This window comes from Alligator sinensis, unplaced genomic scaffold (assembly GCF_000455745.1).
Source record: "Alligator sinensis unplaced genomic scaffold, ASM45574v1 scaffold68_1, whole genome shotgun sequence".
NCBI lineage: Eukaryota > Metazoa > Chordata > Crocodylia > Alligatoridae > Alligator > Alligator sinensis.
Window position 1 is genome coordinate 93,695 of NW_005842728.1, and position 24,248 is coordinate 117,942.

General features: G+C 41.7%; 1 protein-coding gene across 1 annotated transcript in view; it reads left to right on the forward strand.

Moving 5' to 3' along the window:
* The window catches only part of GALC (galactosylceramidase), a 56,124-nt gene that overhangs the window by 21,924 nt on the left and 9,952 nt on the right, over positions 1-24,248 (forward strand). Inside the window, exons 7-14 of the mRNA XM_006034347.3 lie at positions 477-604; positions 11,458-11,613; positions 11,842-11,966; positions 13,877-14,004; positions 14,479-14,568; positions 16,838-16,927; positions 18,153-18,297; positions 20,392-20,572. Of these exons, the coding sequence (XP_006034409.1) occupies positions 477-604; positions 11,458-11,613; positions 11,842-11,966; positions 13,877-14,004; positions 14,479-14,568; positions 16,838-16,927; positions 18,153-18,297; positions 20,392-20,572 (1,043 nt within the window). The remainder of the gene's footprint in view (positions 1-476; positions 605-11,457; positions 11,614-11,841; positions 11,967-13,876; positions 14,005-14,478; positions 14,569-16,837; positions 16,928-18,152; positions 18,298-20,391; positions 20,573-24,248) is intronic.

Sequence of the window (24,248 nt, forward strand, 5' to 3'; positions counted from 1 at the left end):
GCAGGAGGATTGACTGTGACAAATCTCTAGTGACCTGTTTCCTTTGGGAGTCAACCACTCTCATACCCAAGAGATTATTTATTTTCTGACTACTGATATTGCCAAGTCCTCTTTTTAGATGAAACCAAATTCCCACTAAGCCAATATATTCATTGGACAAAGCATAGGCATGCGTGTGGATTTATGTATGTGTCAATAATACTGGAAACCATGAGGAAGCTTTTATGAGTGGACACATCTGATTATGCAATAGTTTTCTGAATATTCAAGGTACATGTTCTGTGTTTAAAACGAATGCTCGTGAAAATCTGTAACGCTACTGATCTCCACTTTCTCCCTGCTTAACAGCAAAAACCCTGTTTGATTCATCTGGCTCAGAAGGCAAATAGTCCCATTTTAATTGTTTTTTAAATTTTATATTTAAACATATAAATGTGGTTGAAAGCTGTACTTTAAGTGTATTATCTGTTACTAAGGTGCTTCGCCATACTTTGGACAGAGTGGGCTTAAAGAACATTGGCATCATCGCTGCGGATGGAAATTGGAACATTTCAAGGGCCATGCTAGTTGATCCCTATCTTAATGATGCTGTTCAGATAGTAGGGTAAGTGTGGGAGCAGAGTGGAACAATGTTATACAGAACACTTCACTTCTATAGATTAGCCTTTACCTTTTTGTTTTTTTAAAAAAACTGAATAAGAAAAATTGAGTTATCCTAGGTTAACCAGAGTCAAATTTGGTATTCCAGCACTACAATCATTGCTGACTACTATTCCCTCTTCCACTGTTTTTTCAGTCCATTTTAGTCAGGGTCACTATTAAAAACGATCATTTATTTTGAGTCTAAAATTCAAGAACTGGCTTTGGTTAGCTGTCCCCCAACCCCCCATAAAGTTAGGACAACCCCCCAACTTGCCATGCATCCTAAAAGTCGGAGAAGCTTCTAAATCTGAACATGGTATTTGGAAATGAGTTTAAATTGAGTTTGGACTTTTACCCTTGGTACGCTCAGCCTTGCAACGTTTTTGGTTATCTTCACAAAAAACCCTGAATCCCCTTTTTTAAGCCACTCATCCTCTTCCAAAGCATTCCTTAAGCCTTGATTCTGTTGGTAGTTTGATGCCATTCCTCTGTCGTTACTTTCTTGGGACACTTTGCTTTCTCAAACCTCTATTTTTTCTTTTAAACTTATTTTAAAGACCTATAGTGTATGCCCAGTGTAAATGTACTGACAATGTCTGTTTGCTTAATCCTTTTGTCACTTTTTTGCTGTTCACACCTGGGTCTCTCCCATTCTCACTTTTGATTGTCTCTTCCTGATCTCTGTTTTATTAAGCTTCTTGTTGAAAAGTGTGTGTGTTCGGTCTGTAGTGTGCCATTCTAAGATTTGAGAGAGCTTTTTCTTAATTCTCAATCTCCTGATTTGGTACAGGAGTTAGAATTTTTAAAAGGCTTCTCTTTAAAATGAAGAAAATAGTGAGGGTTGGGAAGAAAATCTTACTCCTATATGTGTGGTAGGCAGGGATGCATCTGATGTTAAATGTAAATATTTTCTCTTGGACAGCAAGTCTTCTGAAGAGAAGCATCTCAGTGCTGTATGTGTTGAGTAAGCCTTTCTTGCTTTCATTTAACACTAATAATCTGCGTAGATGATCAAGAAGTAACCCCATTACACCAACTTCACTATCAGCTTCATAACACTTCTTTTGTTTAGTTGTGGAATTTCAAGATTTAAATTAACTTGACAGTTTTTGAGAAATGTTTTATTGCTTCTATTAAGTAAAAGTTTTTACACTGGTGATAGAAAGGAGGCAAAAAACAAGCACTTCACATCTTCTTGCTCAGTGTTGATTCTGAGGCCTACTGTGATTTGTTTATAGATTTTAATAGTCCAGAAATAGTAGCATGTTCATTACCATCTGGTATTCTGGTCTTCAAGCTTCCAGCTTCAGTGCATTTTCAGTTACCATTTACATCTATTCCTGTATCTAGTTTCTTGCCAAATTTGCTTCTTGTCCAGAATCTTTTTTTTTTTTTTTTTTTTTTTTCCAAAATTTTTTTTTTTTTTTTTTTTTTTTTTTTTTTTTTTTTTTTAAATGCTTCCTTTTTCTTTCCTGTCCGTAAAGTTTTTATTCATGGCTTAGTCAACTGTCCTCATTTTTTATCTAGTGTCGTCCTCTGATTGTCCCTCTTACAAAGTCCCCTTTCCTTTCTGGCTGTCTGTTGAAATGGAACCATGGAGTGCAAACATTTGTTTTATGAACAGTCATAGGAGTTGCTGAAGATGGCCGATTTGGTTTTGGCTTTGAAATATATTAAGTAATTAGCCTTTCCCGTGCTGTGTTGCTTTGCCCTTTGTATCATTGTCACTGTCGTCTTTTGCCTTTGTGACCAGTGTCTTGTCTTGCCGGACCATACATAACTCCACTCTGGCTATGGGGCATCTCTAAACTTATTTCCAGATCCACTACATATTATTTTCCCTTGCCCAGTCCACACTTGGTGTAAGAAGCTGAAGTATATCTGTAGTGGGCAATTTGAAGATTTCCCCACCTCCCCCACGTTGGTGCTTTGAGGTTCAGCATTTTAGAGTTGTTCTTGAAGAGCTGTCACAGCATTCTTTCAGCTAAACATAGTGATTTTCTTAGAGCATGTACGTGCAGAATCACTGTTTCTCATCTGAGCAGCTCATACTGAGCTGTCCAACAAAACAGCATAACTCCTAGAAAATGTCATTCAGCTTTTTTTTTCTATTGGTTGGCTTAACATTAATGCTTACAAGCTCCACCAAAATGAAGTGTAGAATTCAGCTAAATAGTAAGTATAATAAATCTTGTATTTAGAGAGGCACAACTGATTTTATTCCATTTGGATAAGTGCATTTTCACTACTGCCTCCCATCTTTTTTTTTTTTTTTTTTTTCTCCAAGTGTCCATCTATTTTTTGCCTGAGTGTTTGTAAATTCTGACTTTTTTGTATGCCTCTAGACTATCTGGGTCCTGCTTTGAAACCCAGTGTCATGTGTTTAGGGTACATAGTTTTGTTTGCCTTGCGTAACAGGGCAAACATACTAGGCAGAAGCTTTTCTTGCAGCATTATGTGCTAATTTTACTGTTAGAAGCCTCAGCTCTTCCAAAAAGAGAAATTTTATAGAAAGGAAAAATGATTAGCTTTCAAGAATGCTTTAAAGTAGTGGCGCTCAGTGTTTCAGCCCCATGGGGCAGATGAGTGGCCCAGAGCCTATCTGCAGGCTAGACTAGAGCCTGGGACCTGGCACCACCCCTTCCGTGCTCTGCGCGTGAGGATTGGGCCCGGGGGGGGGAAGTGTCTGGCACTGCCCTCTCCCAGCCCTTGACACTGAGCTGGGGCCCTGGGTCCTGGTACTGGCCCTTTGCATCAGGATTGGGTGCCAGATCTAGCATGTAGGGCCTGAGGCTCCCCATAGATCTGGAGACTTGGTAGGCTGGGGAGTGGTGCCACTGCTCTCCTGTCACCACATTTTTGGACCCACGGGGAGCCCCATGGCCTAGATGACATGGTCCTGCAGGCCAGAGGTTGAACACCTGTCTCTCTAAAGCAGTGTGAATATGTGGTGCTTCTCTTATCAAATTTTGATAATTTTTTTTTTTAATAAAAATTGTCTTTAAAAATAAAAAAACCAAGAAGTTTGTTTCTGGGGAAAAATATTAAAGCTTGAAGCCCTGTTGAAGGAAACGGTCACAGAATTGGGCTGTTGAAACCAGATCATCATCTGTCCTCTCATCTGATACTTGTTATCCATTAATAATAGTATGGTGTGTTGTCAGTAAGGAGGAAGGGGTTGTTCAAGGAGTTTTCTATCATCAAACCTGGATTTTATGCACTCATAATGACAGTCTGACTGTAGTCATTCAATGGGTATATTTTGTAATGTAGTTGGAACTGGTTTTTTCTGGTTTACCCATGATCAAATAGAGAGAGCTTTTTCTTTTCAACTAGAAGAAGTACACAGAAAGGTCATGTAAGATGGAGAAGAGCATGGAGACCTCTTATAAAAGAAGATTAAAGCAGTTTAGCTTGTTTTGTTCAGCAAACCTGATATTGAGAGGTGAGATTCCTCCTTTAGAAGTATATTCATAGGATGAATATTAAGGAGAAGAGCTTTTTTTAGGTTGGGAAAGCAGTGTTGGCACAAGACCAATCATTACAAACTGGCTACAAATAAATTTAGATTGGAAGAAGATCTCTAGCTGTTCCCAGGCAGAGTAGTAATGTTCAGCAATAGTGTTCCAAGCAAAGTGGTAGGGGTAAAGAACCTGAATCTCTTCTAGGCTCTAATTGGAAAAGCCCGTACAAGAAATGGTATGCTTGGACAGAAACTTGTGGTTTGGCAGTTGTCTTGATTATGTGGAATTGTGTGTCTTGATGTTTCTAGCGTTGTGTTGTAGCTGCAGATGAGGCTTTGAAGTGGTGATTCTGGGAGTTCGTTGGGTAAATGGTTGCCAGTGAACTCATGGGACTGGACTTCATGGCCCAGGTTTGGGTTTGGCTACCTATGGCCTGTGGGGTGGATCTGGCCCTGGGACCATTGGATTGAGACTTTTGGATGTGGAGGTTGGGCAGCATTTGGCAATGGAGACAAACACGTGCTGTGGGTTCTCTCCCTGTTCTGCCTTTGACTTGTAGGTTCTTATTCAAGCCCACAACTGGAAAAGGTTGCCTGCCCCTGGTCCAGATCATTCCTTTCAGTGTTATGTTCATAATTCATGTCTAGTTTGAAGATCAGGTCCAGCTAATCATCATTTTTCATCCTGTGAGATGGGAAAGTATTGTTTTTCCTGTCTTTTTTCCAGCTACAAGGTAGTTAAATGGCTTGTCCAAGACCAGACTAGGTTAGTGGCACAGTTGAGACTGGAAACTGGAAATTTTTGCCATCTAGTTTGAACTGTTCTTTCTTGAACTTTTTAAAACTGAAATAGCTAACTGATTAGCACAAGAACAGTCTCTACTTTTAGTAAGGTTGTATATTCAGATTTTATTCTATCCTTCTGCATGTTGGCCTTGTAATGCTCAAAGTACTAACATTTTTGTAAATGGCTGATCTGCAAATAGGTTATGTCATGATGTATAGTGTGCTTTGTCTTTGTTTAATGTTATGTGGACTCTGTGAGAGATCAAGAACAATGTTTTTTGTTTTCCCTCCCTTGTATCCAATAGTTTAGGATTTGATGCACTGGTAGAACATCTTGCTCTTAAGACACCTTTCTTTTTGGTATTATACCAAGAGTGTGATGTACTTAAAAAATAACTCTTGTTCTTTGTCTCGGTTTAACAGGAAGAGGGAGAATATGAATATGGTGTGTTGTGGTACATGTATGAGTTTTTAAAGTCCAGTTAGTAACAAAGGAAAAATTGCTTTCTGTTGTTGCTTATAATGCTGATAATTAAAAAAAAAAAAAAATCTTTCTCCTTTTCCCCTTCTACTTCTTCCTTTCTCTCTTTCTAAAGCTCTTAAGATACACCTTGGATAAACATGATCTACAGCATGTGAGGATCATAGCCAGCGATAGACTGTGGGAACCAATTTCCATTGCCATACTGTTTGACTCTGAGCTCCACAGAGTGGTCGATATTATAGGGTAGGGCATTTCATTTTTTTTTTCCTTTAAGATGCTTTCTTGGTGGCGAGCTCTGATCTTTATTATGTTTTTCATATAAAATCTTGGAGTGGTTTGTTGAGAGGCTTGGCTTTCTTAAACTGTCTGACACTAAATGGGGAGGGTTCTTTTTGGTTTGGTTAATGCAGCCTTTTCAAGTCAGTTTTTAGTTTTAGCAAAGTCTGGTACAGGGAGGTAATTGCCCGCATCAATGAAATACACTGGTTCTGTACACACTTTCAAATAATCTGGGAGAATTCTCCCAGGTTTGTTCTTCTGGTTGAAAAACTTACCCAGAGTTATGTGTACCGACATTTGTCGTCTGAGGCCCTGGTAAGTGGAGAGCTCACAGTGCTGACACTGTGCACACATCTCTGGAGGCTTCTTTAGTCTTCTGGTGACTGATGGCAGCAGTGAATAGAGCAGCCCTTGCTGGCTGACCCAGACTGCCTATGGTTAATCTATGTTTCCCTGCAGAACAAAGTGGGGCCTCTGAAGGGGACGTGTTGTGCTTCCTGCAAGCAACACAGTCTCCATGAGGAGTGGGGAGGCGATGCTGAAGGACTTTGTTCTCTTCTGACAGAAGTGCCATATTCATTTGCTCTCCCAAGAGAAACTTGCCTGGGAATGATTTGTAACCCTAGTTATTCCCTGGTTTTTCTCCTAGAGTGGCTCTTTTTACTCTGGGAGAAAAAGTCTGAACATCAGTATACTCATGGTTTGTTCTGGGAGAGCAGCAACTTACTGTTGAGAGACTCTAAAGTTAAACACTTGCCTTGACTGTAAGTCAGACTCCTTTGGTTGCCTTGACTGTTTTGGACTGCTGGAGTAGGTGCACAAAAAGAACTTCAGCTCTTGCCTTGCAGACATTCTGCTACTTATAGCTTCCATACAGGGCTGCCCTGATAAAAACTGTTTGTGTTTGAAGTGAATTTTAAATCCTGTGGCTAGTTATAATTCAGCAAAGTGGTGCCTGATTTTAAATCAACTTGCTGATTCTCAGTACTAATTTTGTTAAGTAAGTGAAGTTTATTTGGGTAGAATCTGATAAAAGCCCATGAAACTGCCTGACTTGATTTTCTTAGTACTAGATTAAATTGGATGCTTGTGTGCTTTTCACAGAAGCAGTAATCTAAATTGGAAGTTTTGAATATAGCCTTGTAATATCTGATGCTTATCTAATTACTGATGCTTTTAACTCTTCTCCTCTTAGCTTGGCTTATTGGGATCTTCCAGTTTGCATACTTTATTCATGTTTGAGGCCTGCATTTGTATGTAGTATTGAGAGGCAGGTGAATCTGCTGAAGTACATCTGTGGGAGGAAGAGTTCCCTCTGTATCCCTGTACATAACTCTTAAGCAAACTCATTTTAGGGAAGGAAAAAAAAACCCTTAAATTGTGAGAGAGAGAAGAAGGAAATCTAGAAAGTTTTTTGCAAATGGAGACTTGATGGTGAGGTAACTCCAGGGAAGAAATTTTATGCAAATGTGGCAAATTCTATCTCTGGTTCGCTAGTTGAGTGCCCAGGCTGCACTAAGGGCCATAGTTTTGTTGCACCTATTGGGTGTTTAGGTGGACTTAGGCACTTAAGTGCAATTCTGTTCCATCCTATTCAAGTCCCTCAACTTCCATTAGTGCCTCTGCCCCTGTAACACAAACCTATGACTTTGAGTCATAAAATCAGCCAGAAAGAGGATCTACCCAACTCGTATATTAATACCACTTTGGCTGATTTTGGGACTCAAGGGTCAGAGGTTTGTGTTACAGAAGCACTAATGGAAGTTGAGGGACTTCAGTAGAATGGAGCAGAATTGCCCATTTGTACCTGAGGTCCACTTATTAGGTGTGCAAGTGGAATAAATGGGTGCATCTACATGTGCTGTTAGCATGCAGCAATAAACTCCAATGCACAGTACAGTTAATTGTTCTCGGGTGCCATATTTCAGTGTGTGTCTGGGACCACAACATGTTGAGCTGAGTTGGAACAGCCCCAAGTGGCAGGGGCCTCAGTGGTCTGTGTCAGGCTGCTCTGGCCCAGCTCAGCGTGCTTCAGAGGGGCTGGCTTTGTCACGAGGGTGGCAGGCAGCAGCCTCCACATTGTGAAGCACCCTCATGGCCCAGCCAGCCCCCTTGGTATCTACATTTGCATTGTGTTGCTGTGCACATGTAAATACCAAGATGCTTACTACAGAGCTAATTAGGCACCTCTGCAGTAAACATCTCATGTAGACGTGCCCAGTTTGTACAAGCCTAGGGGACTCTTTTCCTTTGCTGTGATGTCAAGTTGGCACGGCCCTGGCAAAGCTGCAATTCATCATCATCCCCTTCTGTGGGTCTACCTAATAATAGACCCAGTCAATATTAAAATGAATTCTTAAAAAAATTAAACTGACATTTTTCTATTTTGATGAGAAACTAAAAAACCTCTTTCTTCCATGTGAAAAATGAGGGTTGGATCAAGTAATTCAAAAGTAAGCTAAAGATTTAAAGAGTTTTCTTATGATAACTATGGCAAGCAGGATAGAGAAATGTTTCCTAATAATGACTGCCTTGATTGTCAGTGTCTCTGACATATCTTGGACCCATCTTTGTCAGGCCCCAAAGAACTGTCCTTATTCGGAAGTTGTACTGCGCCATAGCATACAATATACAATACACTTCATGTTAAATAAATGCTATACCATAAAAATGCATGGATATGTTGGACACTGGTATTGTTACCATAGCAAATGGGAATGATAGTGATGAACTGAACTGGACTTTAATTTATTGGTGCTATATGAACATAGAACCAAAAGGTCTAGTATAGTTAAAATTCAGGATTTGCTATCTAGCTCTTGCTTGAAAATTTGAAATGTGGAAGAAGTAGTAAAATTTTGTCAATGGCAGTAGAATAGACAATGAAAAGCAGCTTTTATTTTATTTAATAAAATGGCTGTGAGCATTATTCAGTATTGTTCCTGCATGGCACTTCCAAACATGTTTCTTCTGATGATGCTCCATGTGGCTCTTTTTTTTCTTTTCTCTCTTCCTGTATCCTACATATTGGCCTCTGTCTTCTCATATCCTTCCTCATTCTTTCCATTCCACATACTAAGACGATTTATTCTAATCGCTGGTCTCCACTACATCTGATTGGCACTCTGCAGTGGCTTCCTTCTCTGAATCATTGACCTAATGTTTCTGAATATACCAGGAGTTGTCCCATATGGCACTCTCACCTATCCCTTGTTACTTGGTCTCTCCCCAAAACCTGCTGACCTCCATTGCCTATTCATGACACTAGTCCACTGCTTCTTCCAGGTAAAATATCCCTAGTTCTCTTCTCCAAAATAAGTCTAGAAGTCTATTGAAGGAATTTTGCTATAAAAAGCTTCTTAACTTCAGCCTGGGAAACACATTCCCTGCTACTTTCCATCTCCTGGTGTGGAAGGGCATCAGGGAGCTGATAGCTTTTTCCTGATGCATTGGTCAGCGTATGCTCTCTGCAGCACTTTAAACTCTACCAGATGCAGTGGTCCCAAAAGAGCTGGGGCTGGAACTGTTCTAGCTGAAAATGGCTGCAGGGCACTGTGGTTTGCCCACTCTTTCTTTTACTGGGTCTGCCAAAGGATGCATCCCGTGTAAAACAAAAGCCATGTAACTCTAAGACTGGAAACCCTAGCAGGAGAGGCTGCTAAATGTAGAACAAGCTGAAAAATATGGGCTTGCTTTTTTCTGGGAAGAAAACTTGTTCTTTGCTAGCTGTGATGTATCTCCTGTCTTTTAACATCATGCATCTTGTTTTCAGGTCAAGGTGGCTTAAGCTGCCAGGGTACAAAAATTTTTTTTTTCTTTCTTTTCTTTTTAAAGAAGGCTGAAACTCAAGCTAAGTTTTAAATAATGATTGAGTCAGTAGACTGAAGGCATATATAAATCTAATTGGATACAGATTCCTCTAATAGTGAACCCTTGTTTGGTACTACTAGTTTTAAGAAATGCACTCTTTAACACTGTAGTAGGAATATGAGTGAATCAGGTAATTACTGGAACTATTTAAAAAATAAAACAAAACAAAAAACCCAACTAGTAGCTTGTGGAGTAATGAGGCTTGAACACTTGAGCTATGTTCTACTCTTTGTGGAGTTATTTACATGTTAGAGAGAGACCGCAGAAGATCCAGGGGATAAGAAATGCTTAAAGAGAAGCAAATCATATGCTTATCATCATCATCACTGTTAATTCACTGACCTCTGAGGTGGCTTGCAGACATTTAAAAAACAAACACAAACAACAACAAACAAAACCCAGCACTTTACTTTAAACTTGGCGTGCTCCTGTGCTGAGCCCAGCACATGCCCAGAAGAGGCAGCGTGTTAGACCCAGATTGCCCAACATCTGTATAGACTGTGTGCTCTAGTGGGGCTTTTTTGGTGCTTTTATCTAGTATCTAACTGAATCAGCTTTAGCTAAATGTGCCAAAAAGCCCCACTGAAGCGCCTTATCTATAAGATGCCAGGTTGAAGTAGTGTACCACTGGTAAAGCACATTGTGGGGTTTTGGGTTTGTGTTGTGTTTTTTTTTTTTTTTTTTTCTTTTTTTTTTCCCCATTATTTCTAAGCTGTCTACAAGCAGCCTGAGAGCTCAGGGAGGAAAAAAAATGTATATTTTCTGGTGCAACTGTTTCATTTAAGCACAGACCAGTGAAATCAAGAGAAATGGATTCCTGACAGTACGCACACTGTAAATGGAACAAAGTTGATAGTAAGGTGATACTAAAAGTCTGGTTTTGCTTACTCTTATCTCAGCTGGAAGAAGAAATATCTTTTATTTTCTGAGATAATACCCTTTTGATAATGATTTACTTTATAAGATTGACATACGAGAGTGAGTCAGTGATAACCAAAGCACCATGTGTTTGTGATCAAGTCCTTTGAAAGAGGATATCTGCATTAGCAATAAAGGAAGAACTCCTCACAAAGAATTATAGGCTTCCAGCACGTTAATTTTTCTATAGCCTCTGCCTGTTGCACCTGTCTCAGACCTGATGCTTTTTATTGTGGCTTTAACTTGAAAACTTTAAAAAAAAGTTCATGGAACCAGTTTATGAAAAATGAAAAGCCTAAACAGGAAGAGAAGATTGTGCTATATGGGACTTTGAAGATGCCCAGTGCAGATTTTTACAGTCTAATTATATGAAAGGCATGAGTACTCAGATTTATTTAAGGTGGAGCATAGAATAATTTGAGGATAAAAGGAAGTTATTTAGGCTACGAACTAGGAGAAAACTTTGCTGGGTAGGTGTGAGAGTTTAAAACTAGACAAAATATATTAGGCTCCTGATAGACATGGTGGGGAAAAAAACATGCTTTACCAGAAGAAGCAGCACATTAGTTTAACCTGGCTCTGCAGCGCCTGTATGGATCGAGCACTTCAGTGGGGCTTTTTGGCACATTTTTTATCTAAAGCTGATTCAACTATTAGGTAAAAGCACCAAAAAGCCCCACTCAAGTGCCTGATCTATACAGATGTTGGACATACTAGGTCCAACTAACGCAATGCTTCCTCTAGGCATACAGAGTTTAAAATGCCATTTCTTCTTTTTCTTTTTTTTTTCCTCCTCCATGTCTGCAACTAGCCATTAGGAACAGTCTTATATTGCTGCAGATGGCTAGATATTGTCAAATCATTTATTGCCAGAGGTCCCTTGTTGCTTTAGTTTTGGTGATTTCCTGGAATAGAATTTGTAGATTGTTCTGTCATCAGACTTTGGGCAGTTTGGGTGCGGTTCAAGTTTTCCATGTGTTAAATGTCGTCTCATTTTTCCATAAATGTTATCCAGGGCTCATTACCCCGGTACAAAAACCGTGGGTGCAGCCTTGTTGACTAAGAAGAAACTGTGGTCTTCGGAAGATTACAGCACTTTCAATGATGAAGTGGGTGCAGGCTGCTGGGCTCGGGTCATGAACCAAAACTATGTGAATGGGAACATGTCTGCGTAAGTGTGTGCAGTCACTTTTTCTAATTTCAGCATATCCTATCTTGTGCATCACTTTTATTTAAGATATTGTGCACCCCACTCATTTCCTGGATCAGAGTTAATCTTGCTGTTGTTCCCTTCCTAGTGTCTGTAACTTCTTCATCTGAAGTTCTTAGATGTGTGCTCTGTTTTTAAATTTATTGCATAAAATCTGTTTTGGACTTTAAAAAAAAATCTATTTTCCAGCACCATTGCTTGGAATTTGGTGGCCAGTTATTATGAAAAGTTGCCTTTTGGTCGAAACGGATTAATGACTGCCCAAGAACCCTGGAGTGGCCATTACAAAGTAGAACCTCCTATCTGGATCACAGGTAAAAATTCAGCTAGGTGCAAATAGAGGCAATGCAGTTTATGTATAAAAGGCTACATTAACCTTGTACAAAGTACTTTTATTTTGTGGTGTTTAGTAATTTTCATCTTGTATTTCATTAAACATTCAATTAAAACTGGCTAACTATGGCCTCGGCCACACCAGGATCCGCTGCCTGGGGAATTGGCTCCGTGGTAGGACCCAGAGGGTGGTGGTTGACGGAAGTCAATTGTTGTGGTGCCCTGTGACCAGTGGGGTCCCCCAGGGCTCTGTCCTTGGGCCTATACTATTTAACATCTTCATTAATGATGTGAACATTGGTATCAGAAGCGGACTGGCCAAGTTTGCCAATGACACCAAACTTTGGGGCAAAGCATCCATACCTGAAGACAGGAGGGTGATCTAGGCTGACCTTGACAGGTTTAGGAAATGGGCGGATGAGAACCTGATGCTCTTTTAGCACTGAAAAATGTAAGGTTCTCCACCTTGGGAAGAAAAACCTGCAGCATCCTTCTAGGCTTGGCAGCACTACACTGCCTAGCACTACAGATGAAAGGCACTGGGGGTCATGATTGACCACAAGACGAACATGAGCCTTCAATGTGATACTGCGGCTAGTAAAGCAAGCAAAACGCTTGTTTGTATCCATAGATGCTTCTCAAATCCCAGGACGTCATCCTCCCATTGTACTCGGCCTTGGTGAGGCCACAGCTGGAGTACTGTGTACAGTTTTGGGCTCCACAATTCAAAAAGCATGTGGAGAAGTTTGAGAGGGTACAGAGGAGAGCTACGTGCGTGATCAGAGGTCAGGAAAGCAGACCTTATGAAAGGCTGAGAGCCATGGGACTCTTCAGCCTGGAAAATGCAGACTCAGGGGTGATCTGGTGGCCACCTATAACAGGGGTGCTTACCAGATCTGGGGGAACATCTGTTCACCAGAGTGCCCCAAGGGATGACGAGGTCGAATGGTCACGAACTCCTCTGTGACCATTTCAGGCTGGACATAAGGAAGAACTTTACTGTCCGAGCCCCCAAGGTTTGGAATAGATTGCCGCTGGAGGTGGTTCAAGCACCTACTCTGAAAATCTGGATGTTTATCTTGCTGGGATCCTATGATCCCTGCTGAGTTCCTGCCCCTGGGGCAGGGGGCTGGACTCATTTGATCTTTCAAGTTCCCTTCCAGCCTGAATGTCTATGAAATCAATTGTCTTGGCACTGGGAAGACTATTACCCTTTTAACTAGTTAGAGCAGGAAAACAAAGGTACATAGCCTTTTTGATCTATTATACTTTTGTGAATAAATGAAACTATAGTATGTCTTTGGCTATTGCTATAGCTTTTGTGGCTAAAGTAGTTACAGCTGCCTGAGAAAATCAATACTTTTTTTTTTCTAAAGACAGTACTTTGATCCAGGATCTCCTTTTAATAGCTGAGTCTTTGGACTTGGATTTTATTTCTTCTTATGTTTATTTCAAAAAGGATATAGTTTTTCTTCCATTTTTAAATTTGTGGTGCTTGTTTTTTGCAATCATAGAAATTTGCGTGTGTGTAATGCATATCATTTTACATGCATGCAACATATATATTTAGCCAGTGGCCACTCTGACCAACCCATAATTTTTTCATGTTCCTGGGGAAGTGGTCACCGGAGCAGGTGGCCTACATAGCCTGTCCCTTCCCCGTAGTGATAGATCATGGAAGTACCCTGACCTAGATCTTTTGCTAGACTCCACAGACCAAATAATTTTTCTTTGTAGCAAAATGTTCAGTTACTAGGGGAAAAAAATCCCCCCACCAAAAAAAAAAAAAAAAAATAACACCAAAAACCAAAAAAGTAAAGCGTACTGTGGATTGGAAACTACAAAATGGAACCTGGGATTAAGTTTTAATGCTTTCTTTCCACTGTCACAGCACATACAACCCAGTTCACCCAACCAGGCTGGACCTATCTGCAGGCGGATGGACACTTAGAAAAAGGTGGCAGCTATGTAGCTCTTACCGATGGCCTAGGCAATCTTACTATCATCATTGAAACTATGGTAATGTTCTCAAGTAACTCTAAAAAAGTAATTATGCTGTAGCGAGTGTTTTATTTTGGGAAAATTGTAATGCAGAAAATTCTGTATTTGCAAAATGTTATGATACTAGCAGATAGAAGCTCTCTTGTTTGTCTTGAATAAAGGTAGTTATCTAGATATTGTGCTTAAAATATAGGTTAGCCCACACTTGTAATACATAGTGCAGTGGAACACTTGTTCAACGAATGATTTCCCACTTCATTTTTGCCATTTTAAACAGTGTACCAAATAAAGAAATCGGCCAGCAATAATATAACTTCCAATACTTACAGAAGAGCGTTGAACTTTGAAACAAATAGGCTTTGGTAACTGATCCCTTGTTGCACTCCTATTGTTTTTTCCTTTTGGCAGATAGTTTAAGGTTTTCATCAGAGTTGGCAAATGATCAATTTTTAGTGCTGTTTATCGATTTGTTGTCATTCATTTTACTTCCAGACTCATAACCACTCTGAATGCATCAGGCCCCGACTACTTCCTTTCAGTGTGTCATCTCAGAGAGCAACTTTCTACCTCAAAGGATCCTTTGTAAGTAATTACTTTCAATAGTAGCATATTGACATACTGACTCTTGATTTGCACTCAGGTTGCTGCCATGTATAATTAACTGTATGTACTCCAGGTGCTTATAGAAAGATGACAAAAATAGAATAGTGTTTTGTGTATGTGGATGGTGGGTTCTAGTGATTTGCTTATGTAGCAACTACTGCTACCGTTGAGGTACCTTTTTTTTTTTTTTAATTTAAGTGACAAAGGCCCTACATATTGGTACTGAAAGATGAGCATTTTTTAATACATATTAGAAGCACCTACCAACAGCAAGTTGGATTCTATTTGTTCTTAATTTCTTTTTTTTTTTTGTGATAATAGCTTAAGTGGTGTGCAGCTGAAAACCATTTTCCTGCAATTGATCTAGATATTTGTTAGACTTTCCCTTCCCTGTGGGACTGATTAATATGCACTTAACATATCTGTTAACCACACATTAAATGGATCCTCTTCTCTGTGAAACACTTGTCCACGCTGTTCATCTAACCCAGTCTCCCATCCAGTTTTAAACTATAGCACCTCTACTGTCCTTATGAATCTGCCCAGGTTTGGACTTGCTAACTTGTCAAGCTGAGAGGTGGGTGACAACCCATGCTACAGCTTTAACTCTTTTGGAAGCTGCTCACCCTTACAGTGAGGAGGTAGGCAAACTTTTTTGGATGCTGATGGTCTTTCAGTGCCTGTTACGTGGTTATTACTAAAAGGCAGATATGGGGGTCTTGTAGTGGATGTAACTGATTGGGAAAAATTCTAGAGCATCTGGGCAAAAAAACTATGGCATACATTCCAGATGCATATTCATGGGCAAGTAACATGAATAGAGCTTTATGTTGTTGTAGGGATTCTTGTTTCTATGCAAAGCTAATATTGGTGCTTATTTCTGAGTGCTAGTTCCTCAGGTTATCTGCACAAGGTAGACCTAACTTATCCCTTCCCACCCCCCCAGCTAGATGCTACGCATATAGCAGCTATTCTGCTAAAGAGTAGAAGTCTGTGTTTGAGTTCAAATAGTTCTTCCTGATGGAGAAAATACTCTACCTCTTTCCTCAAGAGTGTGTTGAGTTAGCTCTTTTCGAGTGAAATGTGAACAGTACAGCAGTAGCCTCCACTAACATCCACAGTGTCCGGAACAGTTTATAAACACTTGGTTTTAATTTCTAGTAGGGTTGGTTCTTTTTACCCCTTCACAGCTGAGCAGGCTGTTGTATTAATAGGTTTGATTTTTAATGCCTTACTTGTAACTGTAATAATGAAATGACAGACTTCGGATAGTACTTGTGCATTATTCCTGGAACCCAGCCCTGCTTGGGGCATGTACCGAGTAATTACTTTTAACCATATATAGGTTGCTTGGCAAACCATAAGGTAACTTTTTCAGGAAAAGTGTAAAATACTTCTATGAATTTGCTGTAATTTTTAATTAAAAGACTTGTTGAAGGCTTGTGGTCTTTATTACAGAATAGTTAATCTGCCACATGGTTGACAGAATATGAGCCAGTTCAAAACCATTTCATTTCAATTTTTTATTATACTAATTGACTCTGTTAATCATTCTAATGTAACCAAATCCTGCCACTTATCTGCTGTCCAAATGATTCGGTGAAATGCATGTAGTGGTCTTAACCCAGCTGCTGTCAGGTGTAGGAACTGCTCTCATGCTTGACACCAGTGCATTGTCATCTGTGAAATGGAAGCCAAGAATTTAATGGTAGACTCAGAAGGAATTCCACTCTTTAGAAAGGCTTTTTTGACATGGGGCAAAGATCCGCTAACAAGACGGAGGTGTGAGCTGCACTGGCTAGCCCAGTGATTCTCCCCAGGGTGCCATGGCACCTTGTAGTGTTTTGAAATCCTGTCGAAGGTGCCATGGGATGTCATGCCTTATTAATGCTATTAGGATTTACAGGATAAAACAATATTTAAAGAAATTCATAGTTATGGTCTTTTTGAGTTCTTTGCAACAGAACTGCAGTTTTTCTTTTGCAAGAACTTATTTGTCTGTAGTCAAAGACTGAAAATGAAAAGCTGGCATTTTCCAAAGTGTGTTATAAGTCTATCTGGGGGTGCTGCATGAGAATCACTCTGCTAAACTGTACCTTTTTTGTTGAGCAGCAGAAGATTTTTTTTTTTTTTTTTTTTTTTTTTTTGGGCTGTTGGTCCAGCATCTTTTCACTGGAGCAACAAAACTATAAAACCTCAGCATTTCCTAAGAAAAATCTTCTTACAATTTTCATTTGTTTCTTCCCAGAGCAAAGTAAAGGCACTTCAAGTATGGTATTCGAAGCTTGATTTCGAATCTGCAAATTCCACCCTGTTCCAGCCACTCGGTCCTATAGAGGTGGGTTAATTACTACTTGATCAATATCAGTTCTCTGTAAGAACCTTTTGCTTTTTCTTATTAGTCCCAGATAACTATTAGGGATTAGAAGAGATTTGGTTTGTAAATGAAGATCTTTTAAAGACTCAGTTCGCTTGATGTTTCTGTTTTGCTTGAGCCACTAGCGAATGTTCTTTGTAGCCTAGATGTGCATTGTTACCTTTACTTACAAGGTATGAAGTGTGGTTACCCAGGACTTAACTTCCTGCACATAAACAAAATTTGGCCTATGGACATGGCCACACACAGTACAATTAGCTTTTTACTACAGGAAGGTGCTGAGTAAGAATAGGGAGGACTGGTGATATTTCTGCTACTGAGAGTATGTTGCTCAACTACCTTGTCATTCACTTCTGCTGTTTGTAGCAAGAAGGCCTGAGTAGAGAAGTAAATGATTTATTAGCATGACAGTGTCCTACTAGACACCCTTGTCTTTCTTGCCATGTATCTTTGAAGCGTAAGGAATAGGTTTACAGTCAACCTCAGTCTTTTACCATGAACCTTGCTTAAAGCTGCCTTTGTTCCTGGCACAGCAACAATTTTGCATTCCTAGTTGACTAGGGTTTTGCAGGATCAAGGCCTCCTTTCTCTGGCCAGGAGATAATTCACTTAACTTCACAACCTCTACTCTTTGCCAAAATTACTGGCTTTTGAAACCTGCATGGGCTTTTAACACATTTAGAATTGGTAGTGTGCTGGGGAAAGGAACCCCTGTTACTAGTATATCTGTTACAATCAAAGTAATGGGAATGTGAGTGTGCAGGAAATTCTTCAAACTGGGTGCTTGATGGCCCAACTTCTCAGAAGCAGAGTTCCACAGGGTGTGTGACCTTGCTTAAACCCTGCTGTAACAAGTGTTTCCAGGTAGATCTCTATGCTGCCAGGTACTGCTTTTACTGCTCATTGCAATTCCAATGTCTTTCCCAACCTGAATGGACAATTCGGGCCGTGAATATTTCTCTTTCAAGTATAGTCTGCAGGATGCTATAGTATAGCACTTTTTGGTTGTGTTTCAGGTAATGGGGGAAGAACCCCTCTCCCTTCCCCCTCCCCCCCCAAAACATCTTGGTAATCTTGCAGAACTATCAGACACTGAGGCAAGATGGTATGATTTTTGTATTTAACTTGCACATTTAAGAGAATCCTGCAGGATTGTGATTCTCTAATTGTACCTTTTTCATTTCAGGTTTTTGAAGGAACATTTACTTTAAATCTGGACGTAGATGAAGTCTATACTCTAACCACCCTCAAGACAGGCCAGAAGTATATGCACAGGGAACCTCCCCCATCACAGCCGTTTCCTTCAAATTACAAGGATGATTTCAATATCCGTAAGTTAGCTCTAATACCTTGAGGTCTGGGCTGCCATCTTTGTGAGTAGAGGAGTTGAGTTAAGTTGCTCAGAAGGACAAATTGTTAATATAGTTAGTTTCCTCTAGTCTGAATGATGCGTCTTTTAAAATTTGTAGCCTAGCCTCTGCTTGTTTGTAGACAGTGGTGGACTCGGATGCATTAACACTGAGTAATTAAGCAAACTGAACTTTAAGCTATATGTGTCCGTGCACACACCTCTACTCATAAGTGATGAATTATGCTGCTGTTAAGCTTTTAAATGGTGGCTGGTGCTTCTTAATTTGACTGAGAGGCTATCATGCAAAGAACTATACAAAATAAGCGGAAGCATCTTCTAGCATATTTTATATCCTGCACAAGTAATCGCCCCTAGTTTTAGGTTTTTTTCCTCCTGATTAGGTCTTTGCGTGGCTGTGAGGTACCACTCCCTCTGCCATGGGTAATAATAAGACGGGTAATAGTCAGTGTAGTGTTGAAGATACTACCTTGTGACTAATGATTGGTTGCCAGATGGGAGTTAATTTATTTTGTACAAACATACATTTAACACTTTCCTGCCACACTTGCATCAGGCATGAGGTTCTCGTGCTTGGGTTACATCTGGTGTCACTGCCAAGGATGTGAAGTACTGATAGTGAAAAAGTCGAAAACTTACACTTTTTCTTTTTCAGATAATGCTACCCCCTTCAGTTGCTCAAAGTAGTGAAATGCAGTTTTAATAACATTCTTACACAAGATTTTTACCATGCTTTTTACATGCCACATTGCTCCATGCAAACTGTCTCCTATACCAGAAGACATAGTGTCATTCTGATTCCTAATTAACATGGGGTGAGCTAACCTTTCAGTTCCATTAATTGTTGTTAATTAGCCCATCCATAGTCATGTGTGGACACTGTTACATTACTTCTAATAGAGTGAAGCAATGCGGCATGGTTTGAGTGCTGCTGTCAGGTACCAGAAACTTACTATGTCTGGTATGTTTTACTATGGTACCTACTATGTCTATTATGTTTTAAAATGATGCTTTAAATCAGTGGTCACCAATCAGTCTATTGCGATGGACTAGTTGATCACCACTGAACTAAGCCACACCTCCTGCCACTGGGGCTGGGCCAGGTGAGTGGGACAATCCCCCTCCATGCCCTGCTGTGCCCTCTACTGCCGGGTGAATGGGGCTCGGGCTGGGCCGGGTGGTTGGAGGATCGGAGCCAGGGCCACTCATCTAGTTGTGTGGGGCGGCTCCCGCTGCTGCACACTCCCTAATTGAGGCTCAGGGGGCTTGTGTGCCCCCCCCAATCTGTGTGCAGTGGAGGCAGCTGCTGCTGTGCAGTAGATTTTGTCCTGAGCCTGGCTGCAGCTGCTCCCAGGGCAGATGCAGTTGGTTTCAGGGTGCAACGATTGGGGGGGGGGATGTGCCATCTGGGCCTTTGCCAGGGTACATACAGTGGCTGGAGACTTGGTGTGCCTGAACAAGCTGCTCAGGCTCTGATCCTCCCACAAGCCAGCCCGGCCAGGGCCCCACTCACCCCTGCCCCTTCCCTTCTGCGCAGACTGACTTGGTGTGTGGGGAGTTGCACATGATAGATCCTGGGTTGCACTTGAATTCAAGAAGTGATCTTGTACTTTAAAAAGGGTGGAGACCACTGGTTTTTAAATACTTGATTTGTATGTCTAAGCCAAGGGAAGTCAAGCTCCTGCTCCTAGTAGGGGCAGTTTATAAGTGTAACTTTTTTTTTAAATTGAAGTACAAGGTCAGAGTTTGTTGGCTCATAAGAAACCTCACCAACTTTTTCACCTGTGAATCACTTATGCTCAAATTCATCCCTCTAGCATGACCTTGTATTTACATACTTAAAGGCCTGATATAAAACCAGACTTCAATTCTTTAGTGATACTAATTCTTGAGCATGCATGCTTTTAAACAAATCATCCAGATGAAGAATCTTTGGAGGAGAACTTATGAAAATATGGTGCAGGCAGAAATGAAAGGAAACTGAATGCTTTAGTTATGCAAGTTAAATGATTTAGGGTTGGGTTTTTTGTTTTTTGTTTTTTTTTTTTCCAAATAGGTAACCCAGCTTTTAGTGAAGCTCCAAATTTTGCGGACCAGACTGGAGTATTTGAGTATTTTGTCAACACTTCTGACCCTGGGGATCACGTCTACACACTTCGCCAAGTGGTGATTCAGCGACCTATCACTTGGTCTTCTGATGCAGACCAAACCATCAGTATCATTGGAGACTCCAACTGGTATGTAAAGTTTTTTAATTTAGTTCTTGAAAAGATATTATTCTTATACTGTTGGGCTGCCAGTGGCTAATTCAGGGGTGGGCCAAATCTGGTCTGCTAGGCCACTTTATCTGGCCCACAGGGCCCCTAAAATTTTTAGAAGATTAATATTTATCTGTCCTTTGGATCCTGTCAAAGATGACAGGAATCAGGAGCAGTAGGACCTAGAGGAAGCCCTGGCAGGCTCCTGCAACAGCAGGGCCTGCCTGGCCCTGCCCCGCCAGCTAGCCTGGGACCATGTGGCTTCTTGTAGCTGCACTGGTATGGGAAACTCAGGTAAAGGGCAGGGGGTGGGGGCAGAGGAGGACTGTGGGCAGGGAATGAGCTGGTGGTGAGCATGTGGGAAAAGCATCTCGCCGCTGGCCATGGGGTAGGGGAGGGGCCACTTTTCCCCATGCTCAGCACCAGCATGTAACCCGCCCCCACTGCCAGCCTGGGCCCTGTGCTGGCTCTAGGCTCGCCCGTTGGGTCTGCGCCCTGGCGGGAGCAGCTACAGCCCCCCTGCTTGCCATTCTGGGCAGTGTTTGCTGCTGCTGCCCTCCTGAAGCTCCCATGGTGTGTAGCACAGGCGGTGGTGGCAGCCGCACTGTAGCCTACCATGGTGTGAGCTCCGGGTGGGCAGCAGCAGCAAACACTACCCAGTGCAGCAAGCGAGGAGGCAGCAGCTGCTGCTGCCACAGTGCAGCTCCAACAGGCAAGCCCGTAGCCGACGCGGGGCCCAGGCTGGCAGTGGGGGCAGGTTACAAGCTGGTGCTGAGCACGGGGGAAAAGCGGCCCCTCCTGCTGCCTGTGCCTGCTCAGGATGGCCCTTTGCAGGCTGTGAGCAGCTGCATCAGGGAGCACCGGCCATGGGGCGGGGGGGGATGCCTGTCCCCTGCGCTCAGCACCAGCTCGTTCCCTGCTGGCAAGTGCAGGGTTGGGGCTGTGCACTGCCCCCTGCCTGTACCACGGGGCAGAGGAGGGCACCGAGAGTGAGCGGGCATGGAAGCCAGCGGGGGCGTGGGGCCCACACCAGTGTACCAGGGCCAGTGGCAGCGGGGCCCAGAATAGGGCAGCAGGAGTACAGGGTCCCAGTCAGCAGTGGCTCTATGCAACCAGGCCAGCTCCCCCCTCTTCCCTGCTGGTGCAGCCCAGCCTGGCTCCACAGACCTCTGCCAGCCTGCGCCCCGCTCTGAGCCCTGCTGGCACTAGCCCTGGCACATTGGTTCTAAGACAGTAGGACATTGGTCCCAAGATGGTGACCAGAGGGCGGGGCACCTGTCAAGGGGCAGGAACTACCCATGCGGCCCTCAACAGCTTTCCAAAACTGGGTAAGTAGCCCTCTGCCCGAAATAATCATTGCCTGCCACTGGACTAATTTTTCATCCCAACGCTCACCTGTCTCCAGTCTGTCTGTATCTGGGCCTCTCTACTATATCTGTAAATTATGCAAACTGAGCAAGTCGCACTGTGACACAGTGGGCACGTCTATATGTGCATTAACATACTTTAGTTTAATGTACATTAAATCTAATACCTCTGGATGTATCGACACATGCACTTTAATGCATATTAAAGTGTCACTTAAAGATGTGCTTTTTACTTAATGCGCATTAAAATAGGCCAGTGCACATTAAGCATCATGTTAAAAGCATGGCCTTTTGTTAATGTGCGTTTAAATCATTTTCCTAGTACCTGTACAAAAGCATGGAGGCTGCTCCAGTGCACTGTAATAGCAGACTGCAGATTAATTGAGTCTGCAGATTTGATTGAATCATCTGGAGCATGGTAGTTACCACACTCCACCAGCCTCCTGTCTCATGTATCTGTGTCCCTGTGCTTCAAAATGGTGGTGGAGGTGCTTGAACTAAAGCAGGTCTCGGAGCCGCTCTCATTAAAGCACCACCTCTTCCCACCCCTGGAGCACGTGTACAAGTGCTTGGAGGTACTAGATTCAATTTGAATCAACTAAAGTGTATTTAATGCACATGTAGATGCACTCTCCATTGTGAGGTACAACCTAATGTGCATTTCTCAATTTTAACTAAAGAGCATGGGGCACTTTTACACATGCTTTGGGGGCTGAGGGTGGCACTTTAATTAGAATGACTCCGAGAGCTGCTCTATTTAAAGTGCTGTAGCATCTCGTGTATCAGCATCCAATGTGTTGTAATTAATGTGTCGGAGTAACTTCTGCACTCATGTACAGACACCCATTGTTTTTAAGTGATGCTTAATGCACGTTAGCCTGTTTTAATGCACGTTACATAGTGTGGTTTTTACGTGACACTATAATGCTTATTAAAATAGGCTATTGCGCATTAAAGCGCACATGTAGATGTGCCCAGTGACGCATGGAGTTGAATACCTTTTGGTGTAGGTGGCTTATTTGACTTGGATTGTTTCCAGCTCTTCAAATATAGAAGCATTTCATATGTGCAAGGTCAGACTTTTGGGTATTTTAATAAGTACCTGCTAATGTGCCAGGAAGGACCAAATGATTTCATGTATTGTATACAAATATGCAGAGAATCTTATGTGGCTTTAAATTGGATGAGCTAGATTTTATTTATGCTCACTTTTTGCTTCTGGTTTTTGAAGCTCAGTGTAAATGTGTAATGCTTTGTCATGTTTTGTGAATGTGAAGAAGCAATACAGTTACAGTGGTCTTGGAGTGTCACCTTCTGGCTAATCCTAGAATTGCATGGATTTGATCTACAGAGCATGCACTGCTTGTCCATTTCTGGTAAAAATGCCTGGATTCATCACTCATGTGATACCTAGTAAAAGAAAGTAATCATCTAAACAAACTGAGAGAGAGTCTATTGCAGCCCTATACGTGAATGGGAGTTTTTATTGCTTGTGGAAGTATGTATTGTACTTAAGTAGTGGTTTGCTGTCCAAAACCTGCGGAGTATGTGTGGGTCAGAAGTGCGTGTGGACAAAATCCCAGTAGGATGTTTTAGTGCAGTTGTGGATGGGATTGGTTAGTATCTCTTCATTACAAATGTCCTTTTGGAAGTTAGTTATTGGAAGAACTGCCCTTCTGATAGTTCATTGAACACATCCCATATGATGTCTTTAGTTCTTACCTGGCTTGAGAACCACATAATTCTCTCTCACTTTCAGATGAGCTCCTGGGTGGTTAGTGGTTACAATGCGATTGCCAAAGCAGCAGAAACCTAGCATTTTACTTTATGGTTCAGGGAGCAATGACTATGGTAATCAAGTCTTAAACCTATCTTTCAAGCATAATATTTACTGGAACAAGAGCATTTTCAGATACATTTAAAATCAGTTTATATACCTACCTGCTGCTTTTTTCTCTAAGACTTGCTGTTGCTTTGATCTGGGAGGATCAGATTTCTTCAGACTTCCTTCCTAGCTAAGCCTGCCTGCCTTATCACTGTGGCACAGCTTAGTGGCCCTTGTTGCCTCTTTTCTGTGAGAAGTATTTTAACCATTAGCTGATCTCTAATTCCTTGCCTAGCAAAAGAGCAGTGACGCTGTTTTAGAGCTTGGTTGTACCACTTGTAATTGGATGCTGCTTATCCTAGGAGCCATAGCGTTGCCACGTTTCATCCCATGGTTCCCATTAAATTGGACCAGTATTCAGCAAAGTGTGTGGGTTTGGAGGGGTGGGGGGGTTTGGTGGGGG